The sequence below is a fragment of the Lichenostomus cassidix genome, chromosome W (assembly GCF_008360975.1).
Source record: "Lichenostomus cassidix isolate B80296 chromosome W, HeHo_3.0, whole genome shotgun sequence".
Classification (NCBI taxonomy): domain Eukaryota; kingdom Metazoa; phylum Chordata; class Aves; order Passeriformes; family Meliphagidae; genus Lichenostomus; species Lichenostomus cassidix.
In genome coordinates this window covers 19,129,139-19,147,842 of record NC_139510.1, presented here as the reverse complement: position 1 = coordinate 19,147,842, position 18,704 = coordinate 19,129,139, and the positions used below count along the sequence as shown (strand labels likewise).

At 40.6% G+C, this 18,704-nt stretch overlaps 1 protein-coding gene and 1 long non-coding RNA gene across 8 annotated transcripts in view; both read right to left on the bottom strand.

Annotated features, from left to right (window-relative positions):
* The window catches only part of LOC146425627 (uncharacterized), a 449,835-nt gene that overhangs the window by 5,759 nt on the left and 425,372 nt on the right, over positions 1–18,704 (bottom strand). The window lies entirely within an intron of this gene.
* Positions 13,645–18,704, bottom strand: part of LOC146425634 (spindlin-Z-like) — a 134,314-nt gene continuing 129,254 nt past the window's right edge. For all 7 annotated transcript variants that reach the window (XM_085041689.1, XM_085041690.1, XM_085041686.1 and 4 more), the window contains one exon: positions 13,645–17,363. In XM_085041689.1, coding sequence (XP_084897815.1) covers positions 17,164–17,363 — 200 coding nt within the window. In that variant the 3' untranslated portion in view covers positions 13,645–17,163. The remainder of the gene's footprint in view (positions 17,364–18,704) is intronic.

The window sequence follows — 18,704 nt, the reverse complement described above, 5'->3', positions numbered from 1 at the left end:
CCTCACGCTTCAGTATCCATGTAGAAAAGCTTCTACCTTTTCTGGAATTTCGTGAGCTTTTATAGGATAAGAATATGCCGAGTGGGTCACTAAAAATTTCTCACATTCTCTCTACATTCCACAGGGTAGTGGTTTTTTTAGACTTTCAGGCGCCACCAGGTGACCCTGATTAGGCTATCAACCTAATCTGAGCCATCCATCTTCTGCGACCGACCGAGCAGGGAGAGAGAAAAAGGGGGGGGAACGTCCTGCCACAGAGGGTCTGTGCAAGCCTGGCAGCCGATAGCCCCAGGGCTGTGGCCTCCACCCTGAAGGTGCTAAGCTTGATCCCTCTGTGAATGTATTCTTCTCCCCCAGGCCAGACTTGTTACTTTATCTTATCTCCATCAAGGAGCAGTTCAGGGTCTCAGTCAGAAGGCCTTTTCAGGGTGTGGTGGTCTTCTCTGCAGCTTTTGTAGTTTTGTTAAATAGGCAAAAGTCCTTCATGAAAATGTTTAAGCCATAAATTATAACATTTCAGTCTCCGACAAAAGGCACACCAATTTCTCTTTGCATAATGTAAAGCCTGATTCAAAATTCCTTTGTGTTTAACATTATCCTAGCTAGTGCGTATCAAATTGTCAATAAGTGTTAGGTAGTCTAAATGTCAGTGCTGTAGCATTTCTGATTTCTAAATAGTTACAACAGGGAATCAGTTCAGAGTAATCCAGTCCATCAGCAGCAGCATGGCAACAAGGAATAATATTTCTGCCTGCTGCAATGGAAAAATACTGAAATAAAATTCTACTCAAATTCACTTGATTTCAGACACTCATTCCTCTTCACTCTTTAGCCTTTTGGCAGTTCAGTATAATTTAGACATTTCTTTCTGATGAGACCTCTCACAAGCTCCATCTCTTTTATGGTTAGAAAAATCAAATATTAGATCATGTATTTCTAAACCTTATTAGAAATAGGCTGGCTGAGACTTCCTGCATAATCTAGTTCATCCTCTGTAGTCTCCAAGAACCATCATCTAATCTTATTTGTGTCCACAGCTTTTGCTGAACGAATGCAGCCTGATTGCCACAAGGTGTCATGGTTCATTTGGATCTCACAAATGTTGGGGTCAACATAATTTAAGAATGAAACTTTATTTCATGAGCTTATAGGTTAAAATTGACAAGAGTTCAATCCCCTTTTAACAGACAGGTCTAGCTTGTTAAGATTCTAGTTTGTTGCTTCATTAATTCACAAATTCACCAACTCGAACTCCATCAACTCTTGCATCTATGCGCAAAATAGTTACCTATCTGATGGTGAGAGCGCTCATTCTTAGTCTTCCATCATGGTGTGGGCATCCCCTGTATTACACTAGGAAACACAAGAGCCTCAGTAGTGATTTGCCCCAATCGAGCCCAGAGATACTTCAGAGACCAAGTAAGAGAAGTGGGTATTTGCTTTATTCGGTGCACCGGATGTGTGGGGAATTGTTTCCACCAAACACACATACCTCAGTACCCCAAAGACACAGTGTTATAAGTAAAATCATGAATATTAATTACATTCATCAGGATAGGAGTGGTTATACAAATAATTTCTCAGAAGTCATTAATATCATTAGCATGTGCACCACCCATGCTCTGTATATCCTGGTGGTCTTTGGATACCCCCAAAGCCCCCTCCAAGGTGAAGGTCCTTCATGGGATGATTCAGCAGTTTCTGTGCTGGTTTCAAATGCATGTGAAGCGCGGAATTGACTCCACAACTCAGATAGTTATGAAGTAGGTATGTGTTTATTCCAGCTGGGGTGCATGGGGGGTAGCCCCTCCAAAGACATGCACACCCTCAGCGGCACTTCACTAAGTTTATATTAGGTTACGGATTACATATGTATAAAGTTAGACAAAGCCCCTATACATATTCAATACCTATCCCCACTTCGTATTATAATGAGTTCAAGGTTCATTTAAATATGCTCGCGCAAGTGCAGTGTCTTCAGATTAATTGTGGGCAAGGGTCCCGATGATTAATTATGATAGGATCCATCCGCTTCATCACGATGAACTTTTCACCCTGTTCCCTTGCGCATGCTCCCTTGGTCCTTGGTCCTAGTCCAAGCCTGAGAACCGACTCGTACCGGTCCTGGGGTCCAAGGGCGGGATGCTCAGTTACACTTGGTGGTTTCTCTCAATTATTTGGCTCTCCTCTCTTCATCCTCCCCGATACCAGGTAGGCACAAATTCATCAAGAAAATAATAAATGGATTGCAGCTGGCATATCTTAGTAAATCATTATTCAATCTCTGGCTCTCTAAATCAGTTCAAAAATATTATTATTACTATTATCCAGCTTCTAGCTCTTTTACATTAGTAATTTCTATTTTACCCTAAATCACATGCTTAGCTGATAAGCCATCAGGCCAGAGCTGTTACCTACAATTTGAATTTGAATTAAGAGTTCAGCCTTCAGCCCTGGAAGCCACAGACAGGCGCCTGTGCTGGTGGAAGGGGGGCAAAAGCTCAGAGAATCTTTCTCAGTAGTCTGGCTGTTGTTGGATCTGCTCCAAAAGCTTTTTGGGTAAAATTACATTCATTCAAAGTTAAAATCACTTAGCAGCATAAACTATTAAGAAAGTATTCCTTTATTTTGTACCGGAAACATGCTGGGGGCATGTAGCAACGTGGGTTTTAGGATTCCATGTGCTCCTTTGTGCCTCTGCTCTGTATACCATTGGTTCATTTTGAAATATGCTCTGCTGTACCCCGAAATCTATTGGTGGGTTCCCTATGCCTGTCTTCCCTTCAGACTCCCCGGGACTGGCTCTGGGGGAGATAGTCCCTCCCCTTCCTTTCCCTTTATAAGGCGATGTCCAGATCACCTCGTGGTCTTTCCATCTCTGGGCTGCTAGCGTCCCCTACCTGCCTTGCCTCCCTTCCCCCTTCTCCTTCCCTGCACCCCTTTTCCCCGTTACCCCGAAATAAACCTCTAGCAGAAAAGAGATGGAGTCCAGTTCCTTCCTTCGTATCACGATATTCCTGCTGAATTGATGTGGCTGAAAGACTGCCGCCATGTCGCAGAACCTCGGGGGCCACCCGCCCCAGATCCGGTGGGATTTACAAGAACCAGAGACCCGGTCCGGGGGGGAGCCGGCCTGTGCCACCCTCCCGGACTGTGATACTACAGGGGCGTCCCTTCCACGAGCACACTCCCTCAAACACTGTTCCCTCACGTTTATATACATTGTAATATTCAAAGAATTCCCCAAACTGTGCCCAAAGTCTGTCCTCCTTGGTACAGAATTTAAAATTTCTTGGATTTTTGGTCCTTTATGTTTTTGTGGAACAAGATTGTCATCTACTGTCCGTTGTTCAGAACTGCATCCTTTTTTTGGGGGGTGTTGAGGTGTTTTATATGATTCCAGCATCTTCCTCATCATGTCCTTGGTTTGAACTTCCATGCTTGCACATGTGCTGTCCATCTGTGTGGACTTGTCATCTCTTATCTTAGTAACGTGAGACTCATGCAACTAGCTGTAGCCAAGTGGAATCTAGGTTTCTTTTAACTAGACATATTTCTACTAATTTCTTGTTCTGAAGGTCTTAGGTCATTGTAATCAAGCCACAGCTGGTGAAGTTTGCTTATCTTCTCAGTCCCTTGTTATCAATGTTCTACTATGAGCTAATAGTCTAAATAGCAATTAAAACAAAGCTATGAATGTCAGTTATATGGTAAAACAAAACTATAGATTGAAAGTTACAAAGTTTAAGCAAAATCAAGTAAGTAAACTAAAATTTAAAAATGAAAGTTACAATGTTTAGGCAAACTACAAAAACAAGTAAAAAAACCCCTACCAAACTAGGCAAAAATACAAAATTCTTTGTTTAGCTCCTTTCAACATGTTTATGCTTTCCTACCTGGAAGCCTGGTCTATATGATTCCATAAGTTAGTGGATTCTGCAGAAACTGCCAGACAGTTATTACAAAAAAATGCAGGAGATATCAGCTGCAGGTGATAATGGCTGCAGGATGGTGATTTGCCCCAAGCAAGCCCAGAGACACTTCAGAGACAAAGTCAGAGAAGTGGGTATTTGCTTTAATTCAGTGCACCGGGTGTAGGGGGATTCACTCCTCCAAACACACACACTGGTACCTCCAAAGACACAGTGTTATAGATAAAATTCATGAATATTCATCACATTCCCCAGGATAGGAGTGGTTATACAAATTATTTCTCGTAAGTCATTAATATTATTCAGCGATTTCTTGTGCTTGGCTTCAAAAGGATTCTTTAACCCCCTTTTATCTTGATAAGATTAAGGGAATCCTGTTTTTATTTACATATTCTGCCTTATTGTGATAAATGAGTGACTAGTGAATGTAGTATGCTAAGAAATACATGTAATAGATGTCTTTTAAGCTGATAAGCCACAAGGCCACAGATCAAGACACCCTAAAGGAATAAAAAGAAACAGACCTCATGCATCCCAGGAAATCTGTTATCTACATTCACTCCTCCCTGAGAAGTTGTCAGCCACAACTTGAATTAGAGCTAAAGAAGACGTCAGCCTTCAGCCCTGAGCCAAACCAGAAGGCTCAAGACGGGAGCCGTGCTGGTGAAAGGGGGCAAAGATCAAAGAAAGAGGGATGGTTGAAGTGTTAATAGATTTGGGTTATCTATTTGACCACTCCTTTCTCAATGGCCTTTATATTTTCCAGTCCATTGTGTCCTTTTGTATCCTGAAGTGTTGCTGTCACTTTCACCTAATGGTGCTGCTCCCAGTATAATCAGGTCTTAGCATGAGATGCTGTCTTGGTTTAAGAAAATTTAAGGGGCAGATACTCCAAAATTAGTTACCTCCACTTTTAGTTTTAACCACTCCCCTTTTACCAATAAGGAGAGATGAATATGAGAAGATATAAATGAAAAAATAACAGTTTACTAAAAGCCGAAAAAACAACGGGCAAAAAAACCAGTAATAATCATTATTAAATATATGCAGGTATGATTCATGTCAAGAAATAAAGCATCTCAAATTAGCCCTAGAAACAATTGGCAACAAAGACTGCTGTGAGGAGTGGGGTTGTCCTTATAAAAAATAAACCGAGACTCAAAGACAGGATTTTCCTTATAGGGCATGGAAAGATACCAGACAGTATTGGTACTTTTTAGAAAATGAAGTTTCTGTAGTTGAGTTATAGAAATTGTGCTGTAACTGCTTTTTAGCCCACCTGAGACTGACCTCCCCCTCCTTTTTCCTAGCTATGCCTGCTTTGTAGTTTTTAGAACTCCTAGTAACAGCAAGACGCAAGCGCAAAGAACATCCCCGTTACGACCCCCAGCAACAGACCCCAGCAACAGCGGAATGCAAGCACAGAAGACAGAGCATGACGTAAAAACCAGGAACTCAGGGGAGTGGGAATTTCAGAGAAACGAAACTAAAGAATGTATAAAAAGGAGAAGTTTAAGTTTAAACCGAAGGTGTGTTGTCAGCGGAGCGGAGACTCCCAGGCACACCCAGCGTTGTTTTGCTCATTGCCTCCAGCCTTATATTCTAAATTCTGAATTTTAATTAATGTATATAACCATTGCTATTTTGTAATCTGCTTTATATAAAATTTTTTGCTGCTAAATTTCGATTGACTCGTTATCATTTATAACAACTAGATACAAAACTGCTGAATTCTCGCAAACTCCCCGTGAACAAAGAAAAACAAAATGATGGAGAAAGCCCTCCCCCATTGATGGCGCTCTCTGCAGACCACCATGCGGTCTGAGAGACAAAGGCAAAATGGCGGACAAGCCCCTCTCTCCCAATGACATGTGGCAAGAGAGAACAAAGAGCGAAAAACAACGCAGCAACTGAATGTTCGCAATTAAAAAAAAGTCTCTTTTCCCCCAAACAACAACCAACAGGGAGCAAAGACAAAACAAAAAGAAATTCTGGAGTCAAAAAACAGTCGAATGCCCCCCCCCCCCCCCCACGAGCTGTTTGCTTCATGCCACCTGACAGGGTCCCTCTCTACTGGCGGAGGCAGCTGCGTCGACAATGGCGGCTGGAGAACTCGGGAACTGCGGCAGCAGCAAACCTCCGCAGGTCCGGCGGCAGCTCCCGCTGCAGATAGGTATTGCGAAATTCACTCTGAAACAGTTTTGGATTGCGAAATGCAGCTTCTCGGGTTGCTACTTGGAGACCTGCCTGAAGCAACCTCCTCTGGAGCCTGGAGAGAAACAAAAGGCTTCTGCCTTGCGCTGTCTCACTTTTCCTAGCGAGAACGAAGGGGAAAGGGCAAAAGACTTCTGCCTGAGTGTTTCTGGCTCCAGAAGCGGTGGTTGCTATAGCAACCGCGGTCGGTTTCATTTTCTGTTTTTCGTCAGTTCCCGGGGGGAGAAGGGCCACTGCTGCAGCCCGTCGGAGCTCCATGCTACCGAAGTTCTCAAGAGGCAAGAGAGAAAGAGTGAGTCTCTACCTCCCGGCGGGAACAAAAACAAAACAGCAAGGACATTCTGCCTCAGTGTCCCCAACTCATAAAAAGACCCTGGGCCAACCCCCTCACGACCCCAGATAAAAAACCCCAGTTCTGCTTCCTGTTCCCGGATCTTAAAGAGACAGTTACAATTTTTGGGCATATGATATAGCACAGATATGGAATACAATACACATTTTTGGGGTTACCCAGGACAGATGTGCTTTAAGCCAAAATCTGAGCAGGAGTTGAGTGAACAGTCACACAAGGACTCTGACAGGAGGGATTCAAGATTTTTCTTGGTAGTTTCAGTTGCTTTATTTAAGTAACTTCGTAGGCATATAAAAAAGTAAATGGGCTCTCTACATAAACACAACCTCTTTTGGCAAAACTCAACTACGGGAATGGGCTTCAGTGATGGAAAGGACAGCCTCATACTGTTGCCTGGAAAATAGAACAGATCTTCCCAAACAATGTTAGAGTGATAATATAAAAGCAAACCTTTACTTGAAAGCTTTCAGGTACACAATATGGTGAAAACCACACATAGTACAGCAATTCTACAATTTTTATAAGGTTAGTTGATTAGTATACCTATCATATATTGTCCAATTAAAAGGTTAGTTGGTTAGGTAATAATTCCCTGGGTCCTGCCCCGCTGGAAGTGACCCAGGGGCTTCTTTGCCCCACTTTTGTTATGTCTGGTCCAGATTCTGGTTGGAAAACAGAATGTCCTTGTAGTTGGTTCTCTTCTTGAAATAAGATTAAACAATATTTTAGGAATGTGTTTAGAAGGTTAGCTTATTGTTCCTAAATGTAGAGAAAGAGGATAGGAAAAGTACTAGGAGCTACAGCCATGCATAAGCAATCTACAAAGCTACAAATATATCAAAAATATAAAAACAAAAAAATCTTAGGCATCAATACAATTCTGGCACTCTTGTTAGCAGTCTTTATTCTGTCTAGATTGACTGACTTTGAACAATTTAATTAATCAAAGTATTTCAGGGGATTGTTTGCAGTACATAAATATGTTTTTTGAAAAAAACTCTGATCTTGTTTAAAATGCAGTTTTACTAGATAAGTTTCAAAATCAGATAGCAATACAAGAAATGAACATACATATTTTATACCAAACTCCACATTTTTGCTAGTAAAAATTGCATATTAAGTGTTTTCAATATTTAATGAGAATTCAGGCTGACTAAAAACATTGACAGAACTAGATAGGAAAGTCAGACATTAAATTCAGAACATATGTATTGGGTTTTCATGGCCTGGTTTTGGTAGCAGGGGGGGCTACAGAGGTGGCTTCTGTGAGAAGCTGTTTCCTCCATGTCCAGTAGAGCCAATCCCTGGTAGCTCCAATGATAGACGTGCTGCTGGTCAAGGCTGGGCCAATTAGAAATGGTGGTAACGCTTCTGTGATAAAATATTTAAGAAGAAATAAAACCAAAAATGTTATTGAGCAGTTGTTTTTGTGGCCAGAGAAGAGTGGAGTGAGAACATGTGAGAGGAAAAACTATGCAGACACCAAGGTCAGTGAAGAAGGAGGGGGAGGAGGTGCTCCAGGCACCAGAGCTGGGATTCCTCTGCAGCCTATGGTGAAGACCATGGTGAAGCAGGCTGTCCCCCTGCAGCCCATGGAGATCCAGAGGGGTGCAGGGATTCATCTGCAGCCCTTGGAGGAGCCTCATGCCAGAGCAGGTGGATGCCTGAGAGGAGGCTGTGACCATAAGGAAGACCCATGGAGAGAGAGACCCAGTGGAGAGAGGGGCCCATGCTGGAGCAGCCTGTCCTTGAAGGACTGTACCCTGTGGAAGAGTGACCCATGCTGCAGCAGTTTGAGGAGGACTGTTGCCTGTGGGATGGACTCACAGTGGAAAAGTTCACAGAGAACTGTTGTCATGGTTTGACCCTGTCCAAATGCCAGGCACCTACATCTGCTCTTTTCGCTCTCCCCTGCTGCAGCTGGGCAGAGGAGAGGGAAACAAAAGTTAACACACACACAGGGCTCATGAGTTGAGATAAGGAACTTGGAGAAAGACACACTAAGGGCAAAACAGGCTGAAACTTAAAGTTGCAAAGTGATTTATTAACCTAACAGAGGAGGCTACTGAGAAGTAAAAATAAGTTCTTAAGACAGTGTTTCTCTGCTCACCCCCCTCCCTCCTGCCCACCAGCAGCACAGGGGGGCAGGGTATGGGGGTTTGGTCAGTCCATCACCAAGATCTTCTTCCGCTGCTCAGGGAGAGTAGTTGTCCTCTGCGTAGCCATGGGTCCCTCCCATGGAAGACAGTCCTCTGTGAACTTTTCCGGTGTGGGTCCAAATCCCACAAGCAGCAGTCCTCCCAAATCTACTGCAACATGAGTCCCTCGTCCACCAGGTGCAGACCTCCGAGGCCAGGCTGTTCCATCTCGGGAGCAAGGCCTTTCTCTCCACTGGGACTCCCACTGGATCACAGCTTCCTCCAGGCATCCACCTGGTCTGGCATGGGCACCTCCCCACAGACTGTGGGTGGATCTCTGCACCCCCCGTGGACCCCATGGGCTTCAGGGGTACAACCTGCTGCACCATGGTCCTCACCACAGCCTGAAGAGGATTGTCGGCTCCGGCACCTGGAGCACCTCCTCCCTCTCCTCCTCCACTGACCTTGGTGTTTCCATGTTGTTTCCCCCTCACATATTCTCACCACCTCCTCATCCTTCTCTAGCTAGAAAGAAGTGCATGCCCACATTGTTTTGATTTCTTCTTAAATATGTTATCACAGAGGCATAACCAACATCTCCAATTGTCCCAGGCTTGGCCAGCAGCATGTCCATCACCTTCAGAGCCATCAGAGAATGGATCTGCAGGACATGGTGAAAACTTCCAGAACTTTCACACAGGACACACAGGAGCCATCTTCGTGGGCCCCCTCCCACTACCAAAAACTGGACCAAGCAAAACCAACACAACTGTCTCCCATGGGAGGGACCCTGTGGTGCAGCAGGAAATAACTCCTCTCCCTGAGCAGCCGAAGAAAACATGGGTGATGAACTTTCCCTGTCTCCTTGTGCTGTTGGTGGGAAGAGGTAGACCTAGGAAGGAGGGAGGGGTGGGGGAAGGTGTTTTTAAGGGTTTATTTTAGTTCTCATTATTCTGCTCTGATTTTGTTAGTAATAAGCGTATTTCATATTTCTAAGTTGAGCTTGTTTTGCTTGTGATGGTATTTGATGAGTGATCTCTCCTGGTCCTTATCTCAACCCATGAACCCTTCATTAGATTATCTCTCCTCTGTCCAGCTGCAGAGGGGAGTGAGTGAGCACCTTTGGTGGGTGCCTGGCATCCAGCCAGCGTCAACCCACTACAACATACGAGTAATGCTTTTTCATAGAATGGTTTGGGTTGGAAAGGACCTTTAAAGTTTATTTAGTTCAACCCCTCTGCAATGAGCAGGGAGAACTTCAAATAGATCAGGTTGCTCAGAGCCCTGTCCAACCTGACTTTTAATGTTTCCAGGGATGGGGCATCTGCAGCCTTTCTGAGCAACCTGTTCCAGTGTTTCACCACCTGCATCATAAAAAAATTCTTCTTTATATCTAGTCTGGATCTACTGTCTTTTAGTTTAAAACAGTTCCCCCTTGTCCTATTGCTACAGGCCCTATTCTTTTTCTTTTCCTTTTTTAAATTTATTTTAAAGCAGAAATGGGTTGATCATAGCAGATTGGATTGTTTTATAATGTAGTTAAAAATCCCCTATTTTTATAATCCTCTACTTATTAATTATAAGGCCAGTGTAGAGTCTTATTTCACAGAAAACAAAATATGGAACATGAATGTACAAGCATAAATATTTTGTTATAGCATTCCTGTAAGGTCCCAGAACTCGCTCGACGAGCCTCTTAAAAGGGCTTACGGTTTTTTTTATGTACCCTGAGTTAGACGCAAGAGAGGAATACTGACAAGATATTCTCAAGAGGTCAAAACAACAAAAAACTTTACTGTCAACTTCAAATAATCAGAGAACTTTGGCAAGTTTAGAGCAGCATCCAGTCAATGTAAAACACTTCACAAAGCATTAACTTAGCCCATTCAACTTAGCAAACTCCAAGTCCATCCAAATTTAAGTTACTCGAGCTTCGAGAAGAGGGAATTGTAAGAAAGAGAAGAAAGAGAGAAGAGATACAGAAAAGAACAAATAAAGCTACCACTTGTGGGTTCCAGCGGTGTTCAGCTGATATAAAATCCAAGGGAAAGTAGGGTCAAGCCATGTGCTTGCCTTGTGTCCTGGCTTAAGTACCCTTTGGTTTTCCTGGGCCCTTCCTCCAGTGGGACTTCCAGTCTGGTAGCCACTTAGGAGCTGGGTTAGGGGCTCCAGGAGTGGGGTGTGGAGCACTGGCTCTTGTGTGCCAGTGATTAGTGGCTACTGCAGGGGCTTGGATACAGGCTCTAGGGGGTGGGGTGTGCAGAGCAAGGCATTGCCTCACCAGGGCAAGGCCTGACCTGCCCCTTTCCCCACACCTGCACCCAAAATTTTTCCAGCCAGCAATCCTTCTAGTCTCTCACAATTCCTTAAAAATAGTTGCTAGCAAAACAGGATTTCTACTATGAAGATAGAATAATTATCTTTAGTAATTTCTTTGTTAATTTAGCAACTCTCTTTCATCAAATATGAGCCAGATCTCCAGGAATTACTCAGACAAAAGGGGTGTCCCCCAGAAGACTGGAAGATTATTCAATTACAATTTAAAGAAATTTGCAGCAAGGGTGACTGACTAAAGACAGAAGCATCTGAGAGTGTTTAAAAAAGTGAAGGAATGAGTGTGAGTGCATGAGAAAAAAATCTGCTGTCCTCCAGGATAGGTTTTCCAGTCTTCTTGTAATGGCCTCTCAGTTTCTTGACTGTCCTTTTGTAATCAGACTCTTTTCACAACCTCTCTGGGCAAAATATTCCAGTGTTCAGTCACCTTCACAGTAAAAAAAAAATATTTTTTTGATGTTGAGATTGAAACTCCTGTGTTTTAGCTTATGCCCATTGGCTCTGGACCTGTCACTAGGTACTACTGAGAAGAGCATGTCTCCGTCTCCCCCTCCCTCCCTTCCTTCCTTCCTTCCTTCCTTCCTTCCTTCCTTCCTTCCTTCCTTCCTTCCATTAGATATTTGTATGCATTGATGAGAACCTCTCTGAGTTTTCTCCAGGCTAAACACTCCCAGCTCTCTCAGTGTGACCACCTACTCCTGACCCCTGGTAATATGGTTAACATAACTAATGCCATTATGCAAATAGCCATTCTCTGTGACTGAACTGAGCACATATCAGTCCCCTTTTCCCTCATCAGGCCTTGAAGGTCCTGTGCACTAGGCAGACTTCTCCCCTTTCCTTTCAGTCTCCAGGTTCCCGGGTGCCAGGCTAACTACTCTCCTCCTTACTGGCCTTGAAGGTCCCAGGCACCTGGCCAATCAGGTGGTTGTGACCCTGACACAGAACAGGGAAGCTTAGCAGCACACATAGCATTGCCTATAAAATCAAGCAGTTAAATGTCTTAAGTGGGACTTGGACTGAAACTGCTGCTGGACAGCAAAACTTGTGATCCTCCAGTGGTCAAGGATGCTTCCAACATCATCTGCTTCTACTGAGGATTGAGTGACTCAAATCCTTTTACATCTTTCAGGCCTAGATTATGATTGTTATATTTATATGGCAAGTCATGTATTAAGATTTGACCTGACATGCAGAGGGTCCAGGTGATTAGAAACCATAATCTAAGCTATGGCTTGAAAATCTGTGCTATGCTACTAATAAAATTGTGCTACAGTGATTCTGCTAATTAAAACACCTGTTCTACTCTGATCATACCATTCTATACTAATCATAAGTCTGGCTTAAAAACCCAAACTTTAATTGTAACTACATCTTAGTTTCATCATCATTCTGCCAAGGATTTCCAAAAGAACCTGTCTGTCTCCATAAAGCTGGGTGACACTCAGCCTCTCCTCATAAGAGAGATGCTCCAGTCCTTTAATCATCTTTGTGACTCTTCACAGATCTTTCTCGACTGTGTCTATGACTCTTGTACTGGAGGGCCCAGAACTGGACATAGTACTTTAGGTGCAGCCTCACCAATGCTGAGTAAAGGGGAAGGATCACCTTCCTCGACTTTCTGGCAACAATAGCCCAGTGCAGTCCAGGATGCTGTTAGCCTTCTTTGCCACAAGAACACATTGGTGGCTCATGTTTAGCTCGGTGTCCACCAGGACACTACACACATACAGTCCTTTACTGCAAAGCTGCTTTCCAGTTGGTGAGCCCCCATCATGTACTGGTGCATGGGGTTGTTTTTTCCCGGGTGTGGGACTTGGCACTTTCTCTTGTTGAAATTCATGAGGTTCCTGTCAGTCCATTTCTCCAGCCTGTCAAGGCACCCCTTGATGGCAGCACAACCCTCTGATGTATCAGCCACTCCTGCCAGTTTTACATCATCTGTGCACTTGCTGAGGGTGCACTCCTTCCCACTGTCCAGAGGTGTTGGCAACTTGGTGTCAAAAATATATTTTGGGCTATTCCTATAAGATTTTTTCACCCTATAATCAGATTTTAGTATTCAAAGTCAAGCTTGGTAATTTACCTTTAACAACATAAAATAATGAAGTGTTCATGCGTTAGTATGCAATACTTAATGTGCCTCAAGGAAATTCACAGCACTGTGCTATTCTCTTCACTGCATATCATGTCTAGTTTTGGATATATTCTATTTTTTTTTTTTTAATTTAGTGAGTAAAATAAAATTCCAATTTTAATTAAGCACATTAATTCAAAACAGTCAAATCTCAGCTAAACACTGACAAACACTTCTACTGTTCCCTGCTGCTGAACTACTGATTACAGTGTGAGCTATAGTTTGTTCTGGAAATAAGATGCTTCCTCACGGACTTGCATAAACCCCTGAGGAGGAATTTTTCTCTTTTTTTGGTGAAATACAATTTAAGCATTATGCTTTACCTCAGACAAATTCTATATTATTGACATTCATACCTACATGGGGAAAAAATTGACTTAGCAAGCAAACTTATTTCATAGGGGAAAGTATTATACCAGCACACATGGCCCAACTTTAAAATACTAAGCCTTTTTAAATTAAAATACAGAATAAACTGCTTCTTTGCAATCTACATCACTACATTTTGCTCATGAGAATAAAATTTAAAGTCATGAGTTGCACATAAAGGATTTATTTTAAATGTTTTAAGGATAGAGTTACATCATAATTATAAAAATTACTTACAGAATTAAGTAACAGATTTCAAGTGTTCATACTTCTAAATGCAAAGAAAATAAAAATAATGAGACCAAGTTCTAAAGATGAAGTCACTACCTAATTTTAAAATGTGAACACGAAGACCTTTGAACTATACACATACCAAGAACCATCCAAATTGCACTAATGATATAAAATACAAAATGCACAACATTTTCAAGGAACCAGAAACTGTTTTTTGCCACAACTATTTTTCCCTGAAGCAACTGTAATTTATTCTATTTGAAGATAACTCCTCCATTTTAAATAATTAATTTAAAGAAGATGTATACCTATTGTAATGAATAGGATTTTCCCCAAAGTTTTTCAGTCTTTATGTAGTCCCACTTAGTTTAGGGTTTGGCATTCAAAAGAAAAAAAAAAATCAGTGTTTTACTTATCAATTATGATTTTATTTATTCTTGAACAGAATACATGGTCCCTTCAAATGCTGTATGACACATACAACTGGAAAGTTACCTCTCGTTGGAACTATGTTTGCCTCACCAGTGCATTTAATCCTACTAACAACCATTCAAACACCACAATAAGGAAATTCACAAAAAACTGAACACAAAATAAAAACAGAACAAACCCCAAACCTAAACATTATAACATGCAACTTCAGTTTGTTACATTGAATGTTCTAACCTTCTAAGCATGCAAAAAAGGATGGTCTGCATTTAAGGTGGATTTTTTTCCTTTTTAAAAGTTTTCCATGGCAGCTCAACATCATGCACACACAACATACAACAATACTACAGCAGGTAAATGATAGGCCAATAACTTTTATACAAAGATCCATGGCTTGTGTCATCACAAGACCTATGATAAATTTGGAAAGTAATGTTGAACCCCTAGAACAAGGGACCAACAAGTATTTACTAGGGTAATGCAAGCACTGCATGCAGATCTGAAACATGAGCCTAAAATAAGCCCAAAGCAGATGGCAGGGAGTGGAACTAGTATCAAGTCTCAAAAAGGTGGTTTAAGCTATTAAACACCCCTCCACACAAACCTTAAGAAAAAAAAAATTAAAAGAAAAAAACCATGCAACAGACAATGGGGACATATAAAAACAACCATAAAATTTGACAGTATATACTGTATAGATTATATTCTAATTAGCAAAATATGTGGTGTATTAGAGTGGCTTACATAAAAACCCACAAATGCAAGCCAAATGCTAAAAATGTTCCAGTACAGCTAAACCTCAAATATTTCAAAACAAAACATTTTGTTACATTCTTAGATGTAAAGCCCAAAATTCATTGTACTAAGTTATTAGTGTATTTTGTGTGTAACCAATACACTCATTCTTTTGCCACAAATATCAACTTGGGCTCATGGAGCCAGGCTCAGCTTTGAGATTTACATGCAGGACTCTTAAGAGTCAATAGAAAGCACATAACAGATCTGCAGGATGAAAGCACTGTGTTGCAAATCTGCTCATTTTGTTCAAAACACAATGAAAATTTATTGACTCAGATACTTGGTGCTTAAAGACTGGATTGAGAAGTTGTGAACTGAAAGACAATAGCCTGCCTTTGGTTGCCCATGATGAAATACAGGACATAACGTAATATAGTAGCAGGGGACAAAGAATTAAGATACCATATTTATACAGTATTACCATTTAACAGCATAATGAGGCACAAGCCTTAAGGCTAAAGTATGAAATCAGGCAAAAGAAATAGACAGAAAAGGACTTAAGCCACTGAGTCTTTGATATTAAGAATACCCACAATAGAGGTCAGACCTCTGATCTCTGATTAGCAATATCTCTCCTGCATCCTTCCACTAACATCATAAGGTTGGATATCTATGTATTCCTTCTTTCCATCAATAGCGTTGACCGTATTCACATTCTTCACATACTGTATTTCTGTGAAGCAGTGCTTTGAAGCTTGCAGAACTCTGCTTCAACATGAAATTTTTGTTGCTGTGCTGATCCTTGTTACAATTATGATGCTTTTAAAAGTTGCTGTTCTTAAAAAAACCCAAAGACCCTAACCTTGATTTACAACTATCTTGCAAGATTAAAACTGTGAAAGGAAGGATTCTGCTGTTGCGGGCTGTTATTTACATCCACAATCTAATGCAGATGACTGAACCACTGAGACTGCCTATAGCTCTCATTAGATAGTACACCACTGGCATGCAAAACTCTAGTGTTCATAGAATGAAATTCATGTTAAAGGCATACCTCAAAACAAGTACACCACAAAAGGCAACAACAGGTTTAAACCGTAGATTTGTCTGGACACTCCTTACGTGGAAAAGTCAAAAATAGAATACATTGAAATGATGCCTTCTTGAACCAAAATGGTTAAAAACAATAGCAAACCCCAACACAAAACAAAGCAAAGGAATACAGCAGACTGAGAAGGCAACAAATGCTTCTCCTTCTCTAAAGGAGGTCCTCGGTGTAAAAGGACCCCCTCCCCCATAAACTTGTATTTACCATGTAAAAGATTAACTAATACTAGGTTTCTAAGTCCACACACAAACATCCAGGTTGCTAGGTTCTGATGTTAAATGAGAGACTACTGATTGCCAATGTGTAGTCTAAAGTCTGCTTAAGTAGCATTATATACTGTTAAACTTATGGCACCAAGCACTTGTATTCTGCTATGAAATGTGTATAACAAAACAGAGTACAACATTTAGGATTAAAGGCAGCTTTGTTGTGTGTATTTTACTGGTTCCTACAACTTGTAAACACAGGCCTTTAACCTGCATTTTCTAATTAACTGGATATACAGATTAAATATATTTTTATAGTTTAAAGCCTTTTCACTGAAAGGTGCATAAGTCAAACACTTGATAGCCTACTGCCCTGTGACTAGCAAAAATGCACAAGTACTTCCATGTACTGCAAGTTTTTAAAAAACTTAATTTGAAACAGAGTAGAAACACAGTAAATTGATGTTACTTGGGTTAGGCACTCCTTACTGCTGCACAAACTGTTTAAACCTTTCAGAAAAGTCACCTCTGTCCCAACCCAGAAAACAAGAACTGCCAGTAGCCAAGAAATTAAATTTAATGTTGCAAAAGAAGGCATATGGAAAATAGCAAACTACACTTGCATGTGGCAGTTGAACAGGTGATGCAAGGTTGAAGAAAAAGTTAATCTAAGAAAAAATCTAGATTACAATACTAGATTGACTTCACACAGTTTGAATTTGCAAGTGTTCTTTGCTTTTAACTCCCTACCACCCAAATATAATGATTTCCTTCAAGAAAAGGAGCTCTCTTACACAAGATGTGTCATGTTCACATAAATTTGTATTATTCAGAACAAAACAGAGTTGCTGGCAGAGATTGTGGGTTCGCAGGGACATTTAAGCTTTCATTCAACTGAAAAACAGTCAAGTCCATGTCTACAAATTTTACATTTAATAGTTCCACAAATTTGGCAGAAGTTCATTATGATGTCTAAGATGTCTTCACCAAATCGTAGACATAAATATGGAAATCATCATCAAACTTGATGAAATAGACAGATGGTTTGGCTTCAACTTGATGAATGACCATGCCAGTCCGTTTTGAGCCATCTTCTTTGGCGTATTCCACTTGTTTGCCTACCAGGCTGTCTACAACTTCACCTGGTTCTCGTTCTGCAGGAGGTGAATCATCTGTAATATGAAAATACAATGTACTTTGGTAGACATTTATGGATTTTTTTCCAATATACAAATCTGCAGATTTCTTTATAAATTAAGAAACAATCACAAGTTTAAAATGCAATGTCTAAAACTAGTTGTTTAGACAAGCACCTATTGCCATGCTTCTAGAGAGTAGTCACAGGTTTTATTTTTTTAAGTAATACCGTCTTCACTTTTATGAATCAAAAATTAGCACTTCAACTGGTTAGAAAAGTAAATATTTTGACATGAAGGTTTACACACCAATTACAAAAAATGTTTGTAGATAATTGAATTTGAGCCCCCAGCAGAAAAAGGCACTGAGTATATTTAACAGAAAGGCAGGTGTACTAGAACTCACACACTATCCAAAATGTCAATGCAAATATGTCATTGCAACAAAACCACATCTTCCAAGCTAAGTGTAACCTCCTTAATCAATAATGCTATTAAAAGGAGCTTTCAATTTCACACTAGAAGGGATACTGTTGAGAAGTTTAATTTTATTATTTGGTTTTCTAGCAAAATCTATCCCAAAGTATCCTTAAAGACACAATTTGCATTGTCTGTAAAAGATCCAAATTCAGGGAAGGTAGCTCATAGTTTGGAGTGTTTTAGAAACAGAGGTAAGTAATTGTAGAATCATAGAATATCCTGAGTTGGAAGGGACCCACAATAGATAGGAAAAAAAGAACACATTAAAAACTTAATTCTTAAATATGAAAAGCATAAGTATTTTAAGTTATTTTTCTAAGAAAGAAGAAAGCAAAGCAGAATTTAAAAAGTAATTGCAAGGTATTTCAGGGTGCCAATTCTGAAAGAGCTTGCTTTGTTTTTTTATGATAGGAAAGTCAGTTTTTCCATTAACATTTGTGGCTCTCTCTCAGGACACAGATAAGTTGCTTTTTGTTAGGCTGGAAAAAATCTAAAACCATAGGATTACTACAGAGGTTACGCAAATAAGTGCCACTTGTTTACTCAGCCAGTGTTAGATCTGAAGTAAGACAGTTTCAGAAACACAATGAATTAATTTTAAATATTTATGTAGCGCATTGCATAATTACTGTTTGGCTATCGAATTAATGATTTACTTTAAAACAAAATTGCCTCTGTCACAGAAGCACTTTTGAGGCACAGGACAGAAATGAGAGTACAATACTATCGACAAACTTTTTCTTCTTTTTTTTTTTTTTTTTGGTATTAGCTGAAATCCCTTGAACAACACTAATTCCACAAAAATATTTATAGGAAAAAAGCCAATAACTTTCACTTTTAAAAAGGAAGAAAAAAATATTCCTCTGGACCTATTGAAATTTTTTTCTGTTTATATGT